Raw genomic sequence first — 23,144 nt, 5'->3', positions numbered from 1 at the left:
CAACTCACCACTTCCTTTCAATCAGCTTTCTATTTGTTCACAAAGCAATGTACTGTGGGACCAGGGTAAGGGGTGTGATGGTCTTCCACCATTACCATATTATCTATTTATTTATTTTTTTGTAAAAACTGTATTTGGCACTTTATCTGACACCCCTGTTACATATGATGTATATATAAAATGTGTATTTTAATCTGATGTCATACAATAAATATGATTGGTCAATGAAATTACTCATTTCAAATCACCATTACGCCATTTATGTATATCTTCAGGTCTAGATTTGGTGGCCTGCAGGCCTCTCCACGACACCTTAATTTGTCTCCATCCACGATAAAAGAGTGCGTGAAAAGAGTGTTTCTCTTCAAATGCATGCCACAGGGGACGAGGAAGAGATCATTACAATTCAAGTTACTTCAGATGAACGCACGCATGGGTATTTTTAGATGACAAGAGTCCTAATCTCTCCATAGTTGTACTGTGCGGGTGGTGATAGTGATGGAAAGGAAATGCTGATCTGGATCAAATTAATCGATGCAAGGCATGTGTTAACAAACAGCTTTTTTACATTTATTCAAACCACAAAGAAACAGGACAGCGGCATCAAGCAGAACCAGGCAGACAATGCTCCAATGTTATATAATAATGACTGGTTATGTACGGTTTTTATGAATTTTTTCTTAATGTAGAAAGCAGGTACTCAGGTTGGATCACATTCCTGGACCAATGCCCCAATCACAAATAGGTTTACGGTCTTGGGATCACTGCTTTTTAGAATCTGATCCAGTTCACGGGTGATTTTTATAGCAAACCACAAAAATCTGTAACATAAAGTCGTACAGTTGAGTCCTGCTCATCACAGACAACAACGGAGGGAGTCCCCCCCTGTTAAAAAAGACAAGCATACCACACACATACCGCAGGCAAAGCCAAACCCAAACTAAATACAAAAACACACTTTAGTATCTCGCTGCTCTGACAATAAGACTCGTATACCACAAACACACTCCTTGAGATCAGCATAGCAGGATGTGAACTCACACAGGAAGTAAGCAGGCTGCCAAACACAGGCTCAAATATAAAATTATGTAAACAACAGGCAGTGACTGTAAAAACCACAAAGAACAACAGTGCCGTTTATTTGACCACGTTCACACATTGTTCGTAGATTCGGAATCTAGATTTTTAAGTGTAAACCACGCCGTGCGGACGAGGCCCCACAGTGACTCTTATCAGTGAAGGATCTGTAAAGCAAACCTCATGGAATTCGGCAGGAGTTTTTTTTAGAAGCCCACCAGCGAGCCCCAGTCAGGGAAATTCTCGATGTCTCCCGTCTCACTCAGCTGCTGGTCTCCATGGAGCAGGGTGAGCTTGTAGCGGAGACGCACTTTACTCTGTAGAAAAGAGTGGAACAAACTCAATGAAAACAATGACACGGCCCTGTGAGAGATTAGGGAGTAAGAGAGGGCTAATAATAGTGGATAATAGTTTCTTAAACACATCTTCATTGTTCTAGTTTACTCTGACATTGACAATAATTGAGAGGTCATTGGTATGCTTACACAGTATTTTGCATAATAATATAATGACGCCATTCACATGTTCACATTGTTTATATGCAATTATTTCAATTCATTCTCAATTAGGGAGCCATGGGCAAAGTGTGTGATGGGTAATAGTTTCACGTATTGCAGCTGAGTATGCCCCGACTCACCTTGTGGGGGTTCGCCAGAAGCAGGACCTGAGAGATGGCGGCCGGAGGGAGTAGAGGGTTGTAGGGAGGAAGCTGTGTCGCGGAAGAAGGCTGGAGCTTCACCAACATCGTCTGAAGGAAAGGTTTGGAGGTGGAGGATTAACCATGAAACTGATTCTTGAATAGGGAACATTTCCCAAGAAAGTCAGGGCCCTGATACGGATCATATTTTTAATATGTAAATGCTGGGTCTAATGAGCACAGCAGTTACAAACTCTCTTCCACTAATTAAATGATAATTATTCGTTGTGACTCAAACGATGAAGTGTAGGCTGGAATTCTTATACACACATTATACGTTACATATTAAATGGCATCTCACTGAGCTGGTCAATCAAACATACCACTCGTTTTCCAAAACACCTTCATCATAGCACTCTTGTACAGATTCATCCAGACTTAATAGATTTAATCATTTGCCGATAAGTTTTTAAATCATATTGTGACTTGGGTTCGTTACCTTGGGAACGGCAGTCTGAAACAGGAAGTCTTTCACATAAACCGAGGAGGTGTTCACCATCGACAGCACCACCACAGCAACGTCGGGGTGTCCTGCTGGAGCGTCTTTGGCAAAATGGAGGGAGACATGTACCCCGTCTTGGTCGTATACCGTGATGGGCTCCAGCTGACCTGCCGGAGACAAAGAGGACGGCCATCGTTTCAAAAGCCTGATGCCAAAGTGACTTGTATGCCATGACTAACAGTGATCAGTGAGTGGCTACTCTGCCTATGGTTTGAAACTATCATCCTGAGCATGGCTGTGGATAAAACACTGTGCAAGGCAAGAGCTTTACTTTAATACATTTCAAACAAAGTACACGTACTGGGCCTTATCGTCTCCACAGGGACGTAGATGTCGGTTAATGATTGTTGGGGAAAAAAGCTCCCCTGCAATTTGACCGGGGGCACAAGAACTTGTGCAGGCTGCTGCTGGGACCCTGTGGTGAGTTGATTTTGGGGGAAAGTCCTAGTAGGAAGAAAGACAGAATCAGTGTTGGACAACACAGTGTCGAAACTGAAGCCAAGACCAAGTCACACCGGGTTGCCTAAATTCTTCCAATTCTTACCAGGTGTCTCTGCCATTCAAGGCTGCAGTGTCCTCTCCATAGCCACATAGCAAATGATCGCTCCTTCCACACAGACCATCATCATTCATTTGGAGTCCGCCACTGAGCTGAGACATTTGTCAAAAAAATTAAAATAAATCAATAAATAAATAAATAAATAACCCGATGATGTATTGAACTCCCCCTTTAAAACAAAATTCCTTCACTTCTGACCCCAAGTCTCACCAGGATTAGTTCCTCACAGTAGGTCTTCTGAGTCTCCTGGTTCTGACTCGGTTTTGAGACCGGAATATCACACCCTGTCAACACAGATGGTAAGATTATAACAGGTCTTAACGCTTTACTGTGTCTTATGCCTGGTTCATGTTTCCCTGCACGCCTGCTTCCCCAGCCATCAAGGGCTTCACTATCCTTGTAGTGTACTTAATATAAAGTGCGGGTAGAATGGGTGCGTTGTGATGCCAATGTGCCTCCATCGATTACTAGCTCGAAAAAAAGGTAGGGTGGTTGAAAGGTTAGGAGTTGCGTTATTGGATAAACTTCCCGTATCCAAAAATATATATATATTTAGAAAGCAGTTTGTCATTTTGTGTACATCCATCCATATCAATTGCTCAAACTTTGTGTGTTGAAAGCAGGAAAAATGGACAAGCGTAAGGATCTGAGCCACTTTGACAAGGACCAAATTGTGATGGCTAGACGACTGGGTCAGAGCCAGAAGAGGTCCAAGGAAGGACAACCGGTGAACAGGGGACAGGGTCATGGGCGCCCATGACTCATTGATGCGCATGGGGAGTGAAGTCTAGCCCGTCTGGTTCGATTCCACAGAAGAGCTACCGTAGCACAAATTGGTGAAAAAGTTAATGCTGCTATGATAGAAAGGTGTCAGAACACACAGTGCATCACAGCTTGCTGTGTATGGGGCTGTGTAGCTGCAGACCAGTCATAGTGTCCATGCTGACCCCTGTCCACCACCAAAAGCACCTACAATGGACATGTCAGAACTGGACCATGGAGCATTGGAAGAAGGTGGCCTGGTCTGATGAATCATGTTTTCATCTACTTCATGTGGATGGGCTGGGTTAGGGTCTGATCCAATGGAGCATCTGTGGGACGTGTTGGAACAACAAGCCCGATCCATGGAGGAACCACCTTGCAACTTCCAGGACTTAAAGGATCTGCTGCTAACGTCTTGGTGCCAGATACCACAGGACACCTTCAGAGGTCTTGTGGAGTCCATGCCTCCACGGGTCAGAGCTGTTTTGGCAGCATAAAGGGAGCTACACAATATAAGTGGTGGTTTTAATCTTGTGGCTGATCGGTATATATTAATAAACCACTAAATACGTTTTTTGATGAAAATGTAAAAAAAAACCTCAACAGCAACTTTGAGCCAACCAACTATGTACAAGGCTCTGATATCTTAGCTTTCTTATATCCTAGTTTGGGCAAATAATATTGGCCAGCCATTAAAGTGAAGGCCATCCATGATTTACAATTATTTTCAATAAAAATTATTTAATTAAATTTTTGCTTTTATGACTGTGCATGTTTATCAGGAAACAGGCCATGAGAGGACAACAGATAAAGAAAGAACAGGAAGCTTATACGACAAAATACACAAAAAGTGAAATAAAAAAAAAAATATATATATTTTTTTAAGTATTTTGGGCTTACCTAGGTCGATGAGCTCGTGGTCACCTACTGAATGAGAGCGCGAAAAAAGAGGGGAGGAGCTGGGGGTAGCGGGAGAAGAGAGGGGTGAGGGAGAGAGAGCGAAGGGAGGGGGTGAGACGGCTCGTCTGCGTGTGTGAGGAGAGTCCAGCTCTGACAGGTCGATGAGGCGATAACTCTTAATCTCTCTGGGACTAGTGGGTGCTGAAACAACAACACAACACAACACAACAACACGGGGCGGATCAAACACACTAACTCGGGGAACAAAAGCAGAACACTACCGTGCCAAGCAAAACAAAACAATCTATCTTGTTCATTCTTTTTCCACGTAATCTTAAAGGAAAACTACTGTATTATTTTTTTTTTTACTTAAACCTTATATTAAGATCATCGGGAGTCAACCAAAGTGATTTGCGTCACCAGTACCTTTTTCAAATAGATCCAGTGTCGAAAGAAAAGTTCAGACCACTGCTTTGGTAAGATTCTAAAGATTCCGATGCCAATCACTTGCGTCGCCTCCCAATGATCAAAAAGCAACTTTTATATCGAAGTGACCAGAGTAAAGCAGAGCAGCGCATGAGTCATCTTGCGGGCTCACCATTGACTTCTTCTCCACTCCGTTCTCCGCCTTCTCCTCCGTTACACTCACTTCTCCCCATCCTGTCTTTGTAAGCGTTAACCGCCAGCGTAAGTTCATCGTTAGCCGCCAGGATCTGAGCCAGCGCCGAATCGTCATCCGTGGTGTCGCTGGCGAGGCGGAACAAGCTTGGCCTGAGCCTATCGCAGCGCTCATACAGAGCCTGGAGGGGAGGGGGGGAAACCTCTAATGGCCGCATACAATATCTATCTTTTTAAAATATGTATTTTAGGATATATTCACGAAAAAACAACACGTCAATGATACCTTCAGGTCCTTACTGTGCTGGGACGGGGTTCCTGCACTTCTGCTTTGGTCGAGGACTTCTCTGAGCTGCCTGGTGCTGCTCTCCACCTCCTCTAGAGTAGAAACACGCTTAGACGCTCTCTCTGCCTTCTCCTGCTCCTGACAGACAGACAGACAGACAGACACAATAGAAGTGTGAACACATATGTGTTCAACACATGCACACAAGAATCAAGGTCATTAGCCTCCACATTAAAGGAGCCATATTACGCTTCTTTTCAACAAGTTAATATAGGTCTGCGGTCCCCAAAAGATGTCTTTGAAGTTTTTTGCCTAAAATGACCACTCAGATTATGCACTGTAGCCATTCTAACATGTCTCAAAAACCCCTCCTGTTCCCGAAGCTCTGTTTCAGTGTGTGCGCCGCTTTAAATGCAAATGAGCTGCTGCTCCCCACACCCCGCTCCGCAACTGTTTGCTGCAGTTCTGTGAGCCAATGAGGTTTGAGCATGAGTAGTAGGGTTCCGTTGTATGAAGTACGCAATCTTTCACCTTCCTCCCAACATTATCAGTCCACCAAATTCCGTTTCTAAACAAATTTGAGGTGAGAAATATGCTAAATATGCAATGTGCTTCAAGCTCGTGGGGGACACCACTCAATTAGGAAACATCAAAAAATATATTTAATTCATATAAATTAAATAAATACACCTGCAATAAAAACAGTGTTTTTACTGATTTTGTTTGGAGAAACCCGCAGTGGATAATGTGGTGCAGCCTACCATCAACGTTACCGCCAAACTATCTTTTTTTTTTTTTTTTTAAAAGGTTAAAATATGGAGTATATTTCAGAATAAAATTAATTTTGGAAGAGTTACAGGAAAATATTTAAAAGGGAGGACATCGGGAGAGAAGGATAAAATACAGGAGAATTCTGTGAAAAACAGGGTTGGCAGGTGTGCACAGCAAAATAAACTATAAATATAAATAAGCCTTACATTTCCCTCGTCTGCAGTTTGGTCATAGACAGTGGGTCCTCTTTATTTTTAAAAGATTTGTGCTGGTCAGTGCAGCCAACAGAGCAGTTCAGATGCTTAGCTCTTAGTTTTGACAATGCTAGCTGGTCCGGCGGCGCTTGGTACTGTAGTTCCCAAGCCGTGGATGGAGTTTCTTAGATGGGGGGCGGTTCTCATTCTAATGAGGGCCCACGTGACGTAGGAGGGGGCGCAAATCTGAACAGCTTGTTGAATAACATGTTTTTCGAAAATAGGGACCTCACAAAAAACTGCAATGGGTGGTCTTATTTCACAGTTTGTGTGTTAGTAGGCTCATAATAGGTCACCTTTAAGTCAAACAGTGCTCCTTACTTCTTTGATGGTGATTTTAATGAGTCTGTTGGCAGTCTGCAGGTCCTCAGGACGGGTGCTTTTCAGTAATCTGGCCAGTAGCTAAAGGCATAATACACAATTAGAACGCAATTTCTCATTTAATGCCTCCATCAATAAATGCATACACACAGAGACACACACCTCAGCCTTCCCTTCCTGGTCAAAGACCGATTCTTTTGCTTTCTGAGGTGGAGGGGGCATCACTATTGTGTCCGGCAATTTGGGATCTTTTTTCACGACACCTAAAATATATATACAAACACATGAAGATGATTGACTATTGAGTAAATTCAATTAGATGTACAGTATACCACTGCTATTTGGAACTGTGTGGATGGTGCAGGAGCAGTGGTCTGTTTCTGTGCAGCACCTTGTTTCTTGAGCATGCGATACGCTTCCTGGATCTTTGCTTCATCTTTCAGCCACAGAGTCCAACTGTACAGCACCTCTGTCACCCTTTCTTTCACCTTCTGGGGACTCCACTGGCCCAAATACTGTGGAGACAAACACACCAGATTTATAAAATAATGAACAATGTGACATTTTGTTTGACTCTTAAGTCATCTATGATTTTTTTTCCACATTTCTATATTAGGAATAGCTTTGAAGCAACGCTGTTTCTGGCGCAGGATTTTAAGAAAACGGCAAAAATAGAATATTGTATTGTATAAAGAGGTGGCATCTTTCTAAAATGCAAGAAAAACAAACTTTGTGCACCTTATTCACAAAGCAAAAGATTTTAGATCTTGGTTTTAGTGTTTAGAATATTCAAAAAAATGTGTGAAAATTGTTCACTAACACAGTAATTACATTATATGGCCTCAGTGTTTAGATGGTTTCCTTGATGTGTAACCAGAATTTGGATTTGTTTACAGGAGTAGCAATCAACTCTGTGCTCAAAACCTTTTGGAGAAGATGAAGTGATGCTTTTGATCCCCTGTGTGGCATTTACATTCAGAGGTACCAGATTAACCATTTAAAGGAGAAGACAACAGAGACTGCGAGCACCATATACCAACAGGCACTCATAGTACTCCAAGTAAATATAAAAGTCTTTAAGAGTGTCCTTCGATTCTGAACGCAAACTAACATTTGGCGCAAAAGGAAGCAATGTAAACACAACAAACGTGACCACTGATTGTACCTTCAACAACATTAATTTTTTTTTTTTTTTTTTTTTTTAAACCAGAAAGCCTACTGACTTTTGGTATGAGGACCTTGATGAGCTCGTTGAGGAAGCGGAACTTGGCCGCCTCGCTGTGAAACCTCTTGCCACAGTTGTTCATGCAAGCCTCCAGAACCTGAAAATGGACAGGAACGCAAATCGAACAGCCATTTTGTTGTTGTTCTCCGAGCAGACACACACAGGAGACGCAGATAGATTTCACACCGAGTGCTCCCAGTTAACCATCCATGGGCATCACATGACGGGAGTCGTGAACCTTGGAAAGCTTCTCTCGACTCCCCTTTCTATTGGAGCATCGCAAATCAACTTCCATGTACAGGAAAGACATTCCTATCTAATCTAAATGCATGCCATTGTGTCAATTATACCATGTGATAAAGAATGGGAAGAACAGACATTTATGAAAGCCACCCCTGTCCAGGCAGTTATGAGAGGCATATTGGTGCAGTATGTATCTGATCATAAAGCTGGTTATCAAATAATACCTTTTGTCCACACGTGGACCTCAAACAAGGCGGCGGGTTGCATGTTTTGTCAAACCCGTACAATCCGAAATGAATATTCAAGTTTGGTTTGTGTTTAATTCACTCAAGATCTCTTACAGTCAGAGCCTGCAGAGCTTCTTTCTCCTGGGGGGACTGGATTTTGTGGGCCAGGAGCCGAGTGGCAGCCTGCGGGCTGGGAGAGAAGTAAGGACACATGAGTCACATTTCGTTGTGTGATTATTACCATCTAACTATAACGGCAGAAATCTCTGTCTGTACGTCCTTTCGATTATCTCGACGCCCGTTTATCCGATCTACCTCACACTCGGCGGGTGTATCGCCGGGGACGCACGGACGGTGTCAAATTTGGTGCGATTTGGATACGCGACACATGTTATATTAATAAACTTTCAATAAACACTGAACAGCGAGCCAGCGCTACAGGGCTGACTGACTGAAAAAACGTGGCCATGGAATCATTGACTGTGCCATTCACACACCTTAGAAACACTTACATTTTGAACGGGTATGCACTAGGATGTGAAATGTGAGGAAAATGTCAAGTCTAGCACGAAATACGATGAAACGTTTCAGGAAAATAACTTTTTCCATCGTTGCTTGTGCAGTAAAACGTAAATGCATCGCCAGAAACTAAAACAAAATTGAGCGACTAAAGTTCCTCAGTATGCACGCATGCTGGCCTGACGGGGGTCCCAGTGGGAAACTGTGGTTACAGCTGAGCAACTGCCGGTCATTTCGACAGTAAGAAGAAATGTTGATGGGTAAACCCAGGTACTAATGTCCCTCCTACCCATCCTTTTCCTGGTTGACCAGTTGGTAGAAGGCCTGGATATAGTCCCATCGGTCCTCCTGGTTCTCTGGGTCCGTGGCCTTGTCTGGAATAAAGACGTCAAGTGACCCAGCTGAAGCCAAACAAGGCCGAAATCAAAGGTCAACCAAAACAAAACATGCATACGTGACAACTGCACGAAACAGACACAAAAATGAATAAAATAAACAGAAGGACGAAAACTAACGGTGAAGTGAAAATAACGCTGTTCGGGCCTGAAAGCGGATGACCCTGCAAGTTCCACAACTGAGTTGAAACGGAAACTTCGGGGTTTACCCTGACTGCGCGCCCTCTCTCTCTTCGCGAATGTTGATCAATATCCGCAGTTCACTGACCGCGACCAGCCCTGCTGCTTTGCCAAGTGCACTGCGGCTGCCTTTCACTTCTTGCCGGGAGATGGCGGCGGACCCCGTCGCCGACGACCGAAACGACATATAGAGGAGTGCGTACATGAGAGGGAATGCGCTGAATGACTGCGTCGGGGCTGAGACTAGTCCCCCAGCTTGAAAAATAAATAAATAAAAACACAATAAACTTACGGATTACCACTTTAAGACTTGCATCCGGAGCACTATCTTCCTATCTGAGCGACTGAAAGTGACACTTCCTGTATGAAGTTGTTTTTCGAGCTGTAACTAAAATAACACTGAGCATGGCGTAAAACATTGTTTTGGACTGAAAGCCAGAACTACAGCAGTTTATAACAGAGTAATGGGCGACCTGGATCAAGGCAGTCCCGACCCATGTCAAGAAGTTCGGGGGGAGCTCGGAGGCAGTGCCGGGCCACGGGGTGTTTTGTTCAGGGTTTAAAAAAAAAAAAAAAAAAAGTCCCGATTTGACTGAAAAACTGACGGAATAAGAATCCTCTTTACTCACTGAGCCACGACAGCAGGGTCCCCGCGCTGTCACCGGTCGCCATCGCGGGGTCGTAGCGCGGTGCGGTCCCCGTGCTTTCGGACGGACGGTCCTGCCCCGCGACATGTGACTCTCACGCTGCGCGGCACGTCCGCAGGCCTATTAAAACTTCACCACAGCCTCTGGGAAAATTACCGAAGTAAGTTAAAAAAAAAAAAATAATAATACAATGAAAATAACTTTAAAAAGACGTCTCTGGCAGCGCTATAAAGAGCCACCGTCAGACTAGAATGTGTTTGTTTTTTGGTTTTTAAGCGTAGACCGTTTTTCCAAGCGAACACACGTCATAATGTGAAGGTTCGTTTTAAAAACGAGGTTAAGTCAGCGTTGCAGACGGTGGCTCCGCAGCGCCATCTACTGGTTGGAACCGGGACACAGCGCGGATGGCGGACGGTGACGGATTGATTTTTATTTTATTGAACACATATACATATATATATATATATATATATATATATATATTTTTTTTTTTTAAACAAACGCCAGACAACATTAACAGCGAAGAGAAACACAGGACTGTGAAAAATATACCCTTACTTTAAAACAATAATGTAACAAAACATAGCACCACTTAAAATAATAAATACAAAGTAATAACAATAATAACAGTAAAAAAAAGGAAAACAACAACCAAAAACAATAAACGAATAATAGAAACACATTAGAGGAAAGCAAGACATTAATCATCTTCTTTTTCGAGGTTACATTTATAGTATGAGGTTGTTACATGAAAAATAAAAACTGAAAGACTGTTTTTGCGTTTATGACGGGGCACTGGGCCATCTTTGTTAGTCGCTATTCTTAGATCACCGTTTGATAATTTATAGGCCGCAAGAAAAGAGAAAATCATCTCAGACTCCACAATTACTCGATGAGAACGGAAGGAGAAGAAACACTGATACCAGGTTAGGTTTTTCACCTTTATTATAAAATATTTCCATCAAATTCAAGTATTAAGTGTCCTTACCCGAATACTGCAAGTTGCAGATGCTCTTAAATACATGTATCATTTTCAGCAAGGAAGCATCGGTGATGTTTTGTGTCTGGGACTTGGGATGCAAGACTCGCAAACAATTCGATAGTAGAGAACAAATCCTTTAAGTGATTCTCAGGGGTCGGACTCAGTCCAGAAAAAGAGCCGTTCGTTTGGGACGCAGCCAGGCACACAGGCTGAACTGAGACTCGACGCAGTGACTCTTGATTCGCAAACAGCCTCGAGCCCCACAGCATGCCCAACAAGCTCCCCAAGTTTAAATTCAGCAAGTGGGCAAGAGAGGGAGACTTTTCGACTCGCAAAGCAGAAAACAATGACTGAGGATTAAATTAATGTGGGGAAAAAAAAGGTCAAGGCGTTTGGCATAATTAAAATTGAATGTGACTGATTTACACTTTACATTCCCCCGAAATAAATAATTTTGACAGAATTAAATGATTCTTTTGAGAATTCCATACACAACTCACTCCCTCACCCGTCTCGCTGATACCAAAGAATCGAAAAAAACAAATATTTTTACTAAGTCACTCTTTAAGAGCTCTATCAAGAGCCGAACTTTTCATCGCCATCTGTGACGGCAGCAGTAGGTTCTGAAAACGATGAATGATCTCTGTTGGTCCCAAAGAAACCATGATCTCCGCTACGCTTGGACCTTGCTGCAGGGTGGTGAGGGAAAAAAAAACAAAAAAACAAAACAAAAAAAGAGACACAGGATTAGAGTGAGTGAGTGAGTGAGTGAACAGACATCATCACTGCAGAGACAAACAAAAACAAGTCCTTCTTATGTGTATTGTTTGGGAGCAATCAGAAACAACTTCCTCTTTCTGTATTCCGATTTGAAAAAAATCTGTGCAGTCATTGTGGTTATGGAGTTACTGTGGTGTAATTTCTTCCTCGTAAATCAAGGAAGAGGTTATTTTAGAACTTTGCAAATAACGATTGATGGCTCAGGGCTTATGTGCAGGAAAAACAACATGCATGTAACTATCTTCTTAGAATTTTACAGCTTTATTGAGGAATTTCGAGACGTGTACTCTATAATGACAGCGTTTAATAATGACAATGCATCTCTCCCGCCTTTTTACTTAATTAACCTATACAAGTTATGCACAAAATGTAGCTACACTATAAAAATGAATCCAGAATATTTCATCCAGATACCTGTACACCGCTGAGAGTCAGTCGTAACAACTTCATCACGTCTCTGTACTTTGTGGCTTTAGTGTTCTTGGCCAAAGCCTTGAGATCCCCACTGAGAAGATCCACTGACAGATCTCCACCTCGCGCTTCAACCATCCTATAATCAGAGAGAAACAAATACATGTATAAAAGTACATGGATGGCAAGAGGCAAATAAGTTGCCCATTAATATTACATACCTTAACACGAGTGAGACAATGTGCTGTGCCTCTGAGGTGAGTGCTGCCACCTGCTGGTAGGAAACAGAAGGACGCACCCAGAGATATGCGTAACCTGGGGAGACCAGCTCCTTCAGGGAACATACGTGGCCCTAAGAGAAAGATATAGACATCAGCTCCGGCCCAAATACCGTTTTTATTGTTAAAAAAGGTAAGGACATGCATTTAAGGATGTGTGCTTTACCGTTTACCTTGCGAAGATGTAGGATGTGAGTGATGTAATTTTCATGGAGAACTTCTTTATCCTGAAGCTCTTCTGGGTAAGCTCGCTGGATTTGTTCCTGCAGATCCTTGACCAGTAAACGACACTGTTCCTCGTCTTCTATCTGCTGCTGCAGGTGGATTCTAGGACAAGGGATAGACAGCTATGGAAGTTTTATTTCATAAGCCATTTGACGTGGCAAAAGTGATTCATGGCAGGGTGAAAGTGGAAGCAGTCAATTTTATGATATACAATTGCTCAAATAAAGTGGCTGACAATGCAAAAATACTCTCGATAAAAAGGTTTTCGTCAACGTTGATATAATACAATAATTTAAAAACAATCATACTAAATGTACCGAAACAATTTGCACAACTAGAAGACATATTTTACCTGGCAGATTGTTTGGCTGAAACTTCTCCTCATATAAAACCTGACAATTGAACCGTTTCTACTGCTTAAATATCCACGGGGTTGCTTCACCACAAATGCATTAAGTAAACAGACATGGGGGCAGGGCTGCGGGATGGCGACATGAAGAACAAGAGAGACTGCAAGGAGAACTAAGAGACCGAAAGAGGAAGTCAGATAATGAGCAACCAGAGGGAGAATATGCCAGAAAAAGAAAGAGATATAAAGAATGAGGCAGTCAGGCAGGCAGGCAGGCAGAGCGAGTGAGCGAGCGAGCGAGAGAGAGAGATCTAACTCACCTGTTGAACTCTGGTAGTTTTTCCAGGTCTATCAAAGCAGAGTGGGTTGTAATTTTTGAAGGATTAAACTCAGAAATCAGCTCGTCCATCCTTCGCCCCATTCTATTGGCTACACAGTGACAGAAGCATTTTGTAAGACTTTATAACACACAAAACAATCAAATATTTGTCACTCTATCGTGACCCAGAGCTCCTAAGAATCAATAAAGGTGAATTACGAAAAAAATTCTGTCTCCACCAATAGCTAATTAGTATTACAACATGACAGACAATCATGTCTGTCAAGTAGAAAAAGATGATTTAGAGCACCAATCCAATCCGTTTATTCTACTAAACAATGCACACTGAGGCCGTTTCTCCACAAAAGACAGCCAACACATTACTATATCTCAAAAAAAGTGTATCAATTTGATATCCTTTTATTGACTTTGTATCTTTGTATGAGATTTTTATGTTGGGGATATTCTGCGATACCCATCCCCTATTTACGGATGTTATGAGCGCGCTAGTCGAAACCAGTATCAGTTCCTCTCTACTCACAGGTGAACCCTGATCCGCAGTTGGTTGTGATGTCCAGAAGAGCCTCGGGTAGAACCCCGGCTCTCTGGAAGCTCTGGATGAAGATGTCACCCTGCCTCTTGGACAGCTTGCTGCCATCTTTGTTCATGAGCAGAGGGAGGTGTCCAAAGGTGGGCGGCTCCCACCCGAGGGCCCGGTACATGAGGAGGTGTTTGGCGGTGGAGATGAGCCACTCGGACCCCCGCAGAACATGGCTTATCCTCATGTGGTGGTCATCGACGATGTTGGCAAGGTGATAGGTGGGAAACCCATCTGCCTTTATCACCACAGGGTCGCCCTCTACCTGAAAAAATAAATAAATAAATAAATAAATAAATAAATAAATAAATAAATAAAGGGGGGGGTGGGTGGGGTAATAATGATGAAAACGGGAGTATGAAGGGATTTACTAACAGAGAGAATTACAGAGAGGAAAGTAAAATTTTAGAGCAATAAGATGAAGCATCTTGAAGGAATTAAATCGATAACTTCCAATGAAACTGGAAATGATAGCGTAGCAATTATTAGATAATCACAACCATATGTTTCCATCCAAGGTTAAAGGGAATTTTAAATCAATGTTAGAAGTGTCGCAACAAATAGAATGTGAATGAGGTGTTGGTTGAGGCAAATTAACTGTCCCTACCCCTCACTGCACCTATTTTTATGTCATGATGTTCAACGTCAATATCCTGTATAGCTGTTCTGCAAAAGGAGACATGCATAGCGGCATAAAAATAAAATTAAATTGTGTGGCAATTAATCATCAACTAAAATTTCTGAATCTAAACAGCCTTTCAACTTAACCAAAAAATAAAAAACAAAAATCAAACACTGACCTGTGCCACCTCATGATGGTTCCACCCGAAAATCAGGTCCTGGAAAGGTTCCACCCCAGATTCTAGACAGAACCTGATCACGTATGGAATCCCTTGAGAGATCTTCTCCTGCACCTGGTCGGCCCTCAGATGCCTACACCTGTTATCGTACCTGGCAGGAGAGCGGAAGCCGTCAACAAAAAAACACTGGAACCTACATGTGCTCATCCAGCTTCTCAGAGCCGGGCGAGTCCGGGTGGAGGATTGTTTATGCGTTGATACCTGGGCGTCTGTCCAGAGCGCAGCGCTTCTTTCTTGAGAAGTTCTAGTCTCTGCGTGCTGCAAAAGCAGTAATACGCATGACCACTTTCCACAAGCTGAAGAGCCGTCTGGTTGTACAGGTCCAGTCTTTGGGACTGTTGGTATGGGCCTGCCGGACCACCTCGACGTGGACTCTCATCTGGAGGAATACCTGGAAAAATAATAATCAAAACACACACAATTGACTGGTGAACTATTTAACATAACATACTTATAGCTTTAGGAAATTATTTCTGACACAGTGGTCTTTAAGACAACTGGATAAGGGTCTCCTACCGGCCCATTCCAGCATGTCCTCTATGGCCTCATCTGCTCCAGGGACCAGCCTGCTCTGATCAGTGTCCTCCAGTCGCAGGACGAAGGAGCCTCCGTATTTCTTTGCAAAGATGTAATTGTAAAGAGCAGTTCTGAGACCTCCAAGATGCAAGAAGCCTGCAGGGTGCGCAAATGAAATACTATGGAATTACATATACAGATATACTATAATGTTAGATCATATTATGCTATAGCCATACGATTGGAATTCATTGGATAGAAGATTCAATTGCAAAATTAAAATCTCTCAACTGCAATTGTACACGTATGGATAGCCACAGTAAAGTGGAAATCCATGAGAATTGTCTGCAAATCCCAGAACTCTGCGTCTTCACCAGAAGTTTCTCGACAGTCTGCCTTCTTCTGGTGGATTGATTTGTTTTAGTTTGCTTGGTGACTTGAGTTTGAAGGGGATATGGTTTAATCCGGGGGTGCTGTTCTTTCGAGTGAATGTTCACCCATGTCGACAGTTTGCCGACACCAATTTGCGACGCTGCTTTATAACATTCACCAACATAATAAACAGCACATACAGAGGACTACATACATAACACATGCAATCACATTTGGATGGCAGTTTCTTACAAAGTTTCCAGATTAAATTTTTTCAAATATGGCATTAAAAAAACCAAAAACAATCTTATTCGTCTTAACAATCTTAACGTTTTCCACGTTGACGCTTGTGTTTGTTTACCTGTGGGACTGGGTGCGAACCTCACCCTCACGTCACGGCTTCCAGAGGAACAGCATCGGTTCTTGGTGACAGTGGCTCGGGGCTCCGCCCTCCAGCTATCGGCGTTCCCTACCGGCGCGACACCGTCTAACGGGGAGCGTCTCCCCGGGGCTTTGCCGCCCAGGTGAAGATATTTACGACCAGACTTCAGCAGGTTGGATCCCCGAGCCGCCCACAGACAAGCTGCCCCTGGGAACAACATCGCGCCGGAGCGACGTGCGTGTGACGTGTATTCCGATCGCACACAGCGTCGCCCCGTGGTGTCGCTTTAAATCCTCCCGAATTGCGTTAATTACATTTTTTATTTTATCTTAAAAGTCGATTTTTGAAGGCGCATGTTGCTGTGTACGCAACATGGCGTGTCCCTAACGGGGGAACTAAATGACAGACTTTATATCTTCTTCTGACAGAGGAGAGGGAGGTGAAAAGCGCCCCGGCGGGATACACCGCCCCCTGTTGGTCGTCCTGTCGGTTGCTATTCGCCTTCCTCCTCGCCAGTCGCTTCGAGGTTCAAAGTTCAAAGTTCAAAGGTCAAAGTGTTGTATTTGTCAGGTGTACGGTACAAAACGAGGTCATTCAAGTACAATCAAATGATTGGGGCGTGACAGGCAACAACTGCATAGTGGGCATAAAAACATAAAATAACCAGGCAAATATAAGGAGTAAATAAATATACATATATATATATATTTTTTTTTTAATAAAATAAGAGTCGAATATAAAAATCTTGTTCACTGTTATTCATTGTTATTACGCACGTTGCTGTAGTCTGCTGTAGCATAAAAAAAAAAATGAAGAAAAAAACCAATTGAAAACAATCATCCAAATAAAAACAAATAAACGGGTTATATCAGCTGTAGCATTATAAAAAAAAAACAATAATTAAAAAAAAAATAGATAATAATAAATATAATTTAAATAATAATAAAAATACATTTAGAATAAAAACTGTTAATATATTGGTTTTATATCTGCTGTAGCATCAAATACTACTACTACTACTACTACTACTACTACTAATAATAATAATAATAATAATAATAATAATAAAGATCAATTTGTTTCTTGTGAATAATCACAAAGGGCCTTAAAGTGGTTATCCGTAAGATTGTTTTGTCAAAGACAATCCATATTTCATACTCTTTTTAGCTGCCACTTTATAATAATTAATTGAATGTATTTGCATCCTGCATATGCTCCTCTACATGTTCCTTTAAATTGTTAGAATGGCACCAGGGCCCGACTTTCTTCGCAAGAATGTTAAGATTGTGCACGCGCAAGTGTGTGTATGTGCGTGTACGTGTTTGCGCGTGCGCGTGTGTGTGTGTGTGTGTGTGTGTGTGGCTGTTTAAATTCTCTTTATATTAACCCACACACAGCTATGTGCTGGACCAAACTATGGACATTTCAAATCCTCAGTCCAAAGCTGAAGTTGGCAAACCAATTTCCACTTGAATGAATACCTACGTAATCTGCTTTTGTTGGAGAATTATTAAGTAAACATTCAAGGACTATAGCATTGAAAATCAATAAGGGTTGAACAGGCAGTGTGACAATTAAAGACCTTATCCTTGAAAGCTTCCCTTATTAGTTAGGGACCCCAAGCTCAGTGAAATCCGTAAACTTTTATTATTTCCATATCCTATGTGCATGAGAAAAGTTACAATCAATCTTTGTTAAAATACGTTTTTACATCAAAATTCTCAGTAACCTCAGTTACTCCTAATTTCCCTGACTTTTCATCTTTTCTCATGATTCTTAACAGTTTGACCTTATGCTGCAATTACAAAGGGGATACGCGTCACAGAAAGACCAGAGCCATCTCAGTGCACGTGTGTGTGTGTGTGTGTCTGCATGAATATTTGGCTGCATGTGGGTTCATCCACAGTTTGCACAGTTTGCTGGTCCCCCAAACTTGTACCTTGTCCTCAGGATACCTGGTTTTCAGGGTAACTGACAAGTTACGCTCCATATTTCTATTTTTTTAATTCAAATTTTCATATAGTTTTATTTTCATGTAGGACACTATACAATTTATGAATAAGTTAAATTCAAGGAGTAACATGCCGACTGCTATTCTGATTTTACTTATACTTTTACCTTACTTGTATTAAATATCATAAATCAGAATCGCCTAATCTGATTGATAAAGCCCATGTTGAACACTTTTGAATATATCATCATCATCATCATCATCATCATCATCATCATCATCATCATTATTCCTATTATTATTATTATTATTATTATTATTATTATTTTATTATTATTATTATTATTATTATTACTATCAATATTGTTAGATACAACGTTGTGGTCCTCCTTACTGAGATACAAAATCGACGAGTCCATGATGACTTTCATATTCTCGGGTCGAGTTGGGAAAATAGTACCTTGAAAATTGTTAATAATCACGTGAAAAAACGTCTTTCTTCTTTTGTCTAATAAACATTTTCCGGCGTCATGCAAGCGTAACCCCTCGGAAAACCTCGGCACCAAAGAAACATGAATCCACTGAAACTCGTCACCACGTCGAGTCGAGTCCTCCCCAAGCGTGGGAATGAATGACACGTTCATGTATTAGGAATGCGCCGGAAAACTAGAAGCCGTGAAAATGTATTTAATCACAGAGAGGCGGCCACGTTTTTCGGATTTCACGGGACCGTAACCTATCGGAAAGCGAATCCACAGAATGCCGTGTCAACTTCCGTCACTTTGGCTAGAGATCTATTCCCCCCTCCCAAAAAAATATTTTTTTCTGTACTTTGTTAGAAAAAATACAATAAAGTACTAAATAAAACTAACATGAATTTATTATGTTTGTTATGATTTACATGTTGTTATGATATACTATGTTACCATGTTATGATTGTTGTATAAAATAATTACAAAGTTTGTGTTTACAATTAAACATTAAAAAAACATTAAACATTTTTTTGAATGATATCTATGAAAAAAGTAAATGTTAATGAGAAGCCTTTACAATTAAATGTTGTTTCCCCATAAGCATCGGTGTTAAGAGGCTCATTTCATCAGGATGAACCACAGTTTGGAGACTCCAGGAACAAGCAGTGTGCAGCTGTTAGTTTAACAGCCGTACTTTAAAACAAAATCAAGAATGTTTGCACATGGACACAAAGTGTTGTTGTTGTTGTTGTTTTGATCAAGGAAATTAATCTTTATCAGGACATGAAAAAGGTAGAATATAAGATAATGTTCCTGGAAAAGATCATATTGTAATAACAGAATTGTCAAGAAGAGAAACTGTGTTTAATACAACATTCCAAATAAGGTATGCTGAGCCGTTAACTGGCTGCATTGTCACTATAACTCGATGAAACCTAATTTAAAATGTACCATCTGTCATTCAACGAATACTTTTAGAATCGATAAAGCTATAGTAACGAGTGACCCTTGTGAAACAAGACCCATGGTGGCCGATGGTAACTGCTTCTTTAGGGCGTTATTTTGCAGTGAGTCTGTGTAGTTTCATGTATCACTACGGAAAATCTTCAAAATCTTCCAAATGTAATTTGTTACTAACAGGGCTAAAATGGACCCTGTGTATTGCTGCCTGCAGCTATATTTACTATGATAATTATAATCATAATGATCATTATTATTATTATTATTATTATTATTATGTTTGGCCGTCTTAATATGACATTTTATGCCAGCATTTCCACCGTGCGCACCAGTAGTCTTGCAGAGTGTGCCGAAAGTGTGTGCAGTAAGCAGCATTTTCAAGCATAATAATAATATTATTATATTTTTATTATTATTTTTATTGCGGTGACAACCCAGACAACTTGGTAGTGAATGTTGAAAACCGGGACGTTTGAGTGTTTTACAGATATTTGTCGGGACTCGGGACACACAGCCGGGACATCTGTTCACCGTAGTGGTGATGACGTTGAAGTCATGCGACCGTGGTGTAGTTGGTTTAAAGCCTGACGTCGGCGTTTTATTTTTGGCCATTGCATCTACCCTTCAAAAATCACAACAGTGGCGTTCACTTGTGAAGATGGATCATTTTTTTCCTGCAATAATCCAAAATCCAATGGAAAAATCCCATTGGCTTTTTGACAAGGGGGACCAGGGCGATACTGACTTCCGGGTTGGCCTACACGACTACGTCATCCCTGCACCACCCTATGCTGTGTTATACCGCAGGGCTGTAAGGCCCACAGCCCATTACATTTCAGTTTGCATCCTCCAGAAGCCACAGGGACTTTTCTCCTCAAAGATGGTCTTAAATATAAATTTATACCAAATGTAAATATATACCATACATTATTTACATCGATCAAGAGAGAGGGATGATATGCACTCAATGATTTTATTAACAACTTAGAATTGGCAAATTGCCAGTTGAGATTTGGCCTGTGTGTGTGTCCTTCATTGTTACACAATTAATTCCCAAGGTTATTTGTCACAGGTATGAATTGTTTACTATTCTATGAAGCCCAAAGGCAGAGGCTTAGTTATTTATTAACAATATAGTTATTTATAAACAATGACTCAAATGACATAAGAGAGAGAGAGAGAGAGAGAGACAGAGAGAGAGAGAGAGAGAAGAGGAGATTTTGAGGGAGAGAAAGAAAGAGAGAGAGGGAAAAAAAATAAATTGAGAGAGGGAGAGGGAGGGAGTGATAGAGAGAGGGAAAGAGAGGGAGAGTGAGAGAGAAATAAAGAGAGAGAGAGGGAGGGAGGGAGAGGGAGGGGGGAGCAATAGAGAGCGGGAGAAAGAAAGTGAGAGGGAAATAGAGGGAGAGAGAGACAAATAAAGAGAGCAAAGGGAGGGAGGGACAGGGAGGGGGAATGATAGAGAGATAGAGGGAAAGGGAGAGAGAAAGAAAGAAAGAGAGAGAGAGGGAAGGAGCAAAAGAGGGAGGGAGCGGGAGGGGAGAGAGGGGGGAGAGAGAGGCAATTCAAGGTGCCTCACATAAAATAGATAAAAAGGAAAGAGCATAGATAAATAAATGAATTAAATTTCAAATATGCAAAAGACAAAAATAATAAAAAGCCACAGCATTTAAAGTGGGGATTGCATGTAGAAGAATTCATTATTCTGTGGTACTATAAATAACACTATTTGCTTATATTTATTATTGTGCCTATAATAAACAACAAATATGAAAACATAATTCATATTTGTGGCCCTAGCCTGGGAGCCAGACCAAAATGCAGCTCATGTTTCATTCACTCTGGCAGAACACATCTGGCCACCCTCCCATTCCAACAGATTTCCACCGACCTTGTCAGGGTCGGGCCAACCACAACCGTTTATCTAATACGGGGCGGGTTTGATTCCGGTTCATTCCCGTTCACAGAGACGGATGAGTTTCAGGTCCCAGAAGAGCAGAAGCTGAATGGGAGAATCCTACTCTGCATAACTGAGTCATGTTTATGGGATGTGTATGTTTCCTCCTTTAGGGGAGTAGAGTATTGTTTTTCCCCAGTTTGAGCACAACGTTTTTATTAGGTTAAACAAAGTGCATCTAGACAAATGTATTAATAACAGCTTAGTTGTTTAAGAGAGGGGAAAAGATCGGTATCGGCAGATAGCACCTGTATCGGTATCGATATCGGTGCCGGACATGAAGAAGTGGTATCGAGCCGTTCCTAGTTTTTTTTCCCACACCTTTCTTTCACTCTATCTACACAGCGAGTACACGTACACAATATACAGGTACTTTGACAAAATCACACACACACGCACACACGCACACACGCACACACACACACACACACACGCACACGCGCGCGCGCACGCACACACACACACACACACACACACACACACACACACACACACACACACACACACACACACACACACACACACACACACACACCCATACACACACACACACAAACAGACTACCCCTTTTGCTTTGTGGAGGAGTCAACCATCATCATTTGTTCTTTACAAAACAAGTCACCTTTGAGCCATTTCCTGGTTCTTCTACTCGGATGACAGGTAGGGTGGAGTGAGAGAGAGAGAGAGAGAAAGAGAGAGAGAGAGAGAAAAAGAGAGAGAGAGAGAGAGCGAGAGAGAGAGCGAGAGAATAGGGGAACCGAGAGAGACCCATTGCACACTCACTCCGGCAAACAGCTCTAACTGAGGTAAGCTGGGCTTTGATTGGTCTTAATGTCACGAGGTGAAGCTGCATCGGAAAATAAGTTGGGAAACCTTGTTAATTTTTGTGTTGGATATGGTCATTCGTTTAATTGTGTTTGATTTTTTTGCTGCTGTCTTTCCGCTCTAAAGTGCATACTCATAACACGGCTCCAATATCATTATTATATCTGATATTATGTTCTCTATTATTATACTTTTAACTGTCCAGAAGCTAGACACGCTGAAATCTCAACGGGGTTTAAAAAATAATACCACATGCTTATCACAAGGTATCCTAATTGGATGCTGTTGCTACGGTGAATCTGCTGTGTCACAGCGTGTCCTGCAACATGCCCACTGGGAATCTAGGATCAGGGAAAAACATGGCGTAATTTCCACTCTTTGTTTCATATCAACAACAATATAGAAGGACGTCTAGTTCATACAAAATAAAACAGGTGCCGCCACTTCCTGTCCTTCTCATTTCATTTCCAAAACACAAACACTGATGGCAAGTGGCCGTGGTCGTTGTGGCTTCTAATAAATAAGATGTAAACCTTAAAAAAAAAAAAAAAAAAATGTAACTATGACGAATTGATCTCGTTTATACTTGAGACGATTTCAGGATTTCTGACACGCGGAAGTGCTTCTAAATTGCGTTAGATGTTTCACAGCCTCGGGGTGATACATAACACATCCCCTCCGGTTCATCGACGTTTCAAAATTGCACAAAGCGAGAAGGATTCA

The 23,144-nt window shown here is 41.7% G+C and overlaps 2 protein-coding genes across 3 annotated transcripts; both read right to left on the bottom strand.

Annotated features, from left to right (window-relative positions):
* Positions 1-588: 588 nt before the first annotated feature.
* LOC307229807 (ADP-ribosylation factor-binding protein GGA2-like) lies at positions 589-10,357 on the bottom strand. 2 transcript variants are annotated; one of them, XM_079999889.1, is made up of 16 exons: positions 10,166-10,357; positions 9,251-9,335; positions 8,557-8,632; positions 7,971-8,069; positions 7,139-7,262; positions 6,910-7,010; positions 6,748-6,828; positions 5,402-5,539; positions 5,096-5,297; positions 4,498-4,698; positions 3,046-3,119; positions 2,821-2,927; positions 2,578-2,720; positions 2,214-2,383; positions 1,715-1,825; positions 589-1,394 (listed from the first exon to the last, which is right to left on the bottom strand). In XM_079999889.1, the coding sequence occupies exons 1-16, from the start codon at positions 10,206-10,208 to the stop codon at positions 1,284-1,286; spliced, it is 1,866 nt and encodes a 621-aa protein (XP_079856015.1). In that variant the 5' UTR covers positions 10,209-10,357; the 3' UTR covers positions 589-1,283. The 2 variants fall into 2 exon arrangements, with proteins under 2 accessions (XP_079856015.1, XP_079856016.1); XM_079999890.1 differs by having other exon boundaries at positions 5,147-5,297.
* Positions 10,358-10,841: 484 nt separating this feature from the next.
* Positions 10,842-16,655, bottom strand: ears2 (glutamyl-tRNA synthetase 2, mitochondrial). The gene is made up of 10 exons (XM_079999892.1): positions 16,235-16,655; positions 15,502-15,657; positions 15,187-15,376; positions 14,926-15,076; positions 14,069-14,390; positions 13,529-13,637; positions 12,808-12,961; positions 12,578-12,708; positions 12,360-12,495; positions 10,842-11,854 (listed from the first exon to the last, which is right to left on the bottom strand). Exons 1-10 carry the CDS (start codon positions 16,473-16,475, stop codon positions 11,723-11,725), a joined length of 1,722 nt encoding a protein of 573 aa, XP_079856018.1. The 5' UTR covers positions 16,476-16,655; the 3' UTR covers positions 10,842-11,722.
* Positions 16,656-23,144: the final 6,489 nt, after the last annotated feature.

Source organism: Zeus faber (assembly GCF_960531495.2).
Source record: "Zeus faber genome assembly, chromosome: 4".
Classification (NCBI taxonomy): Eukaryota; Metazoa; Chordata; class Actinopteri; order Zeiformes; family Zeidae; genus Zeus; species Zeus faber.
This window is presented reverse-complemented; position numbering and strand designations above follow the sequence as displayed.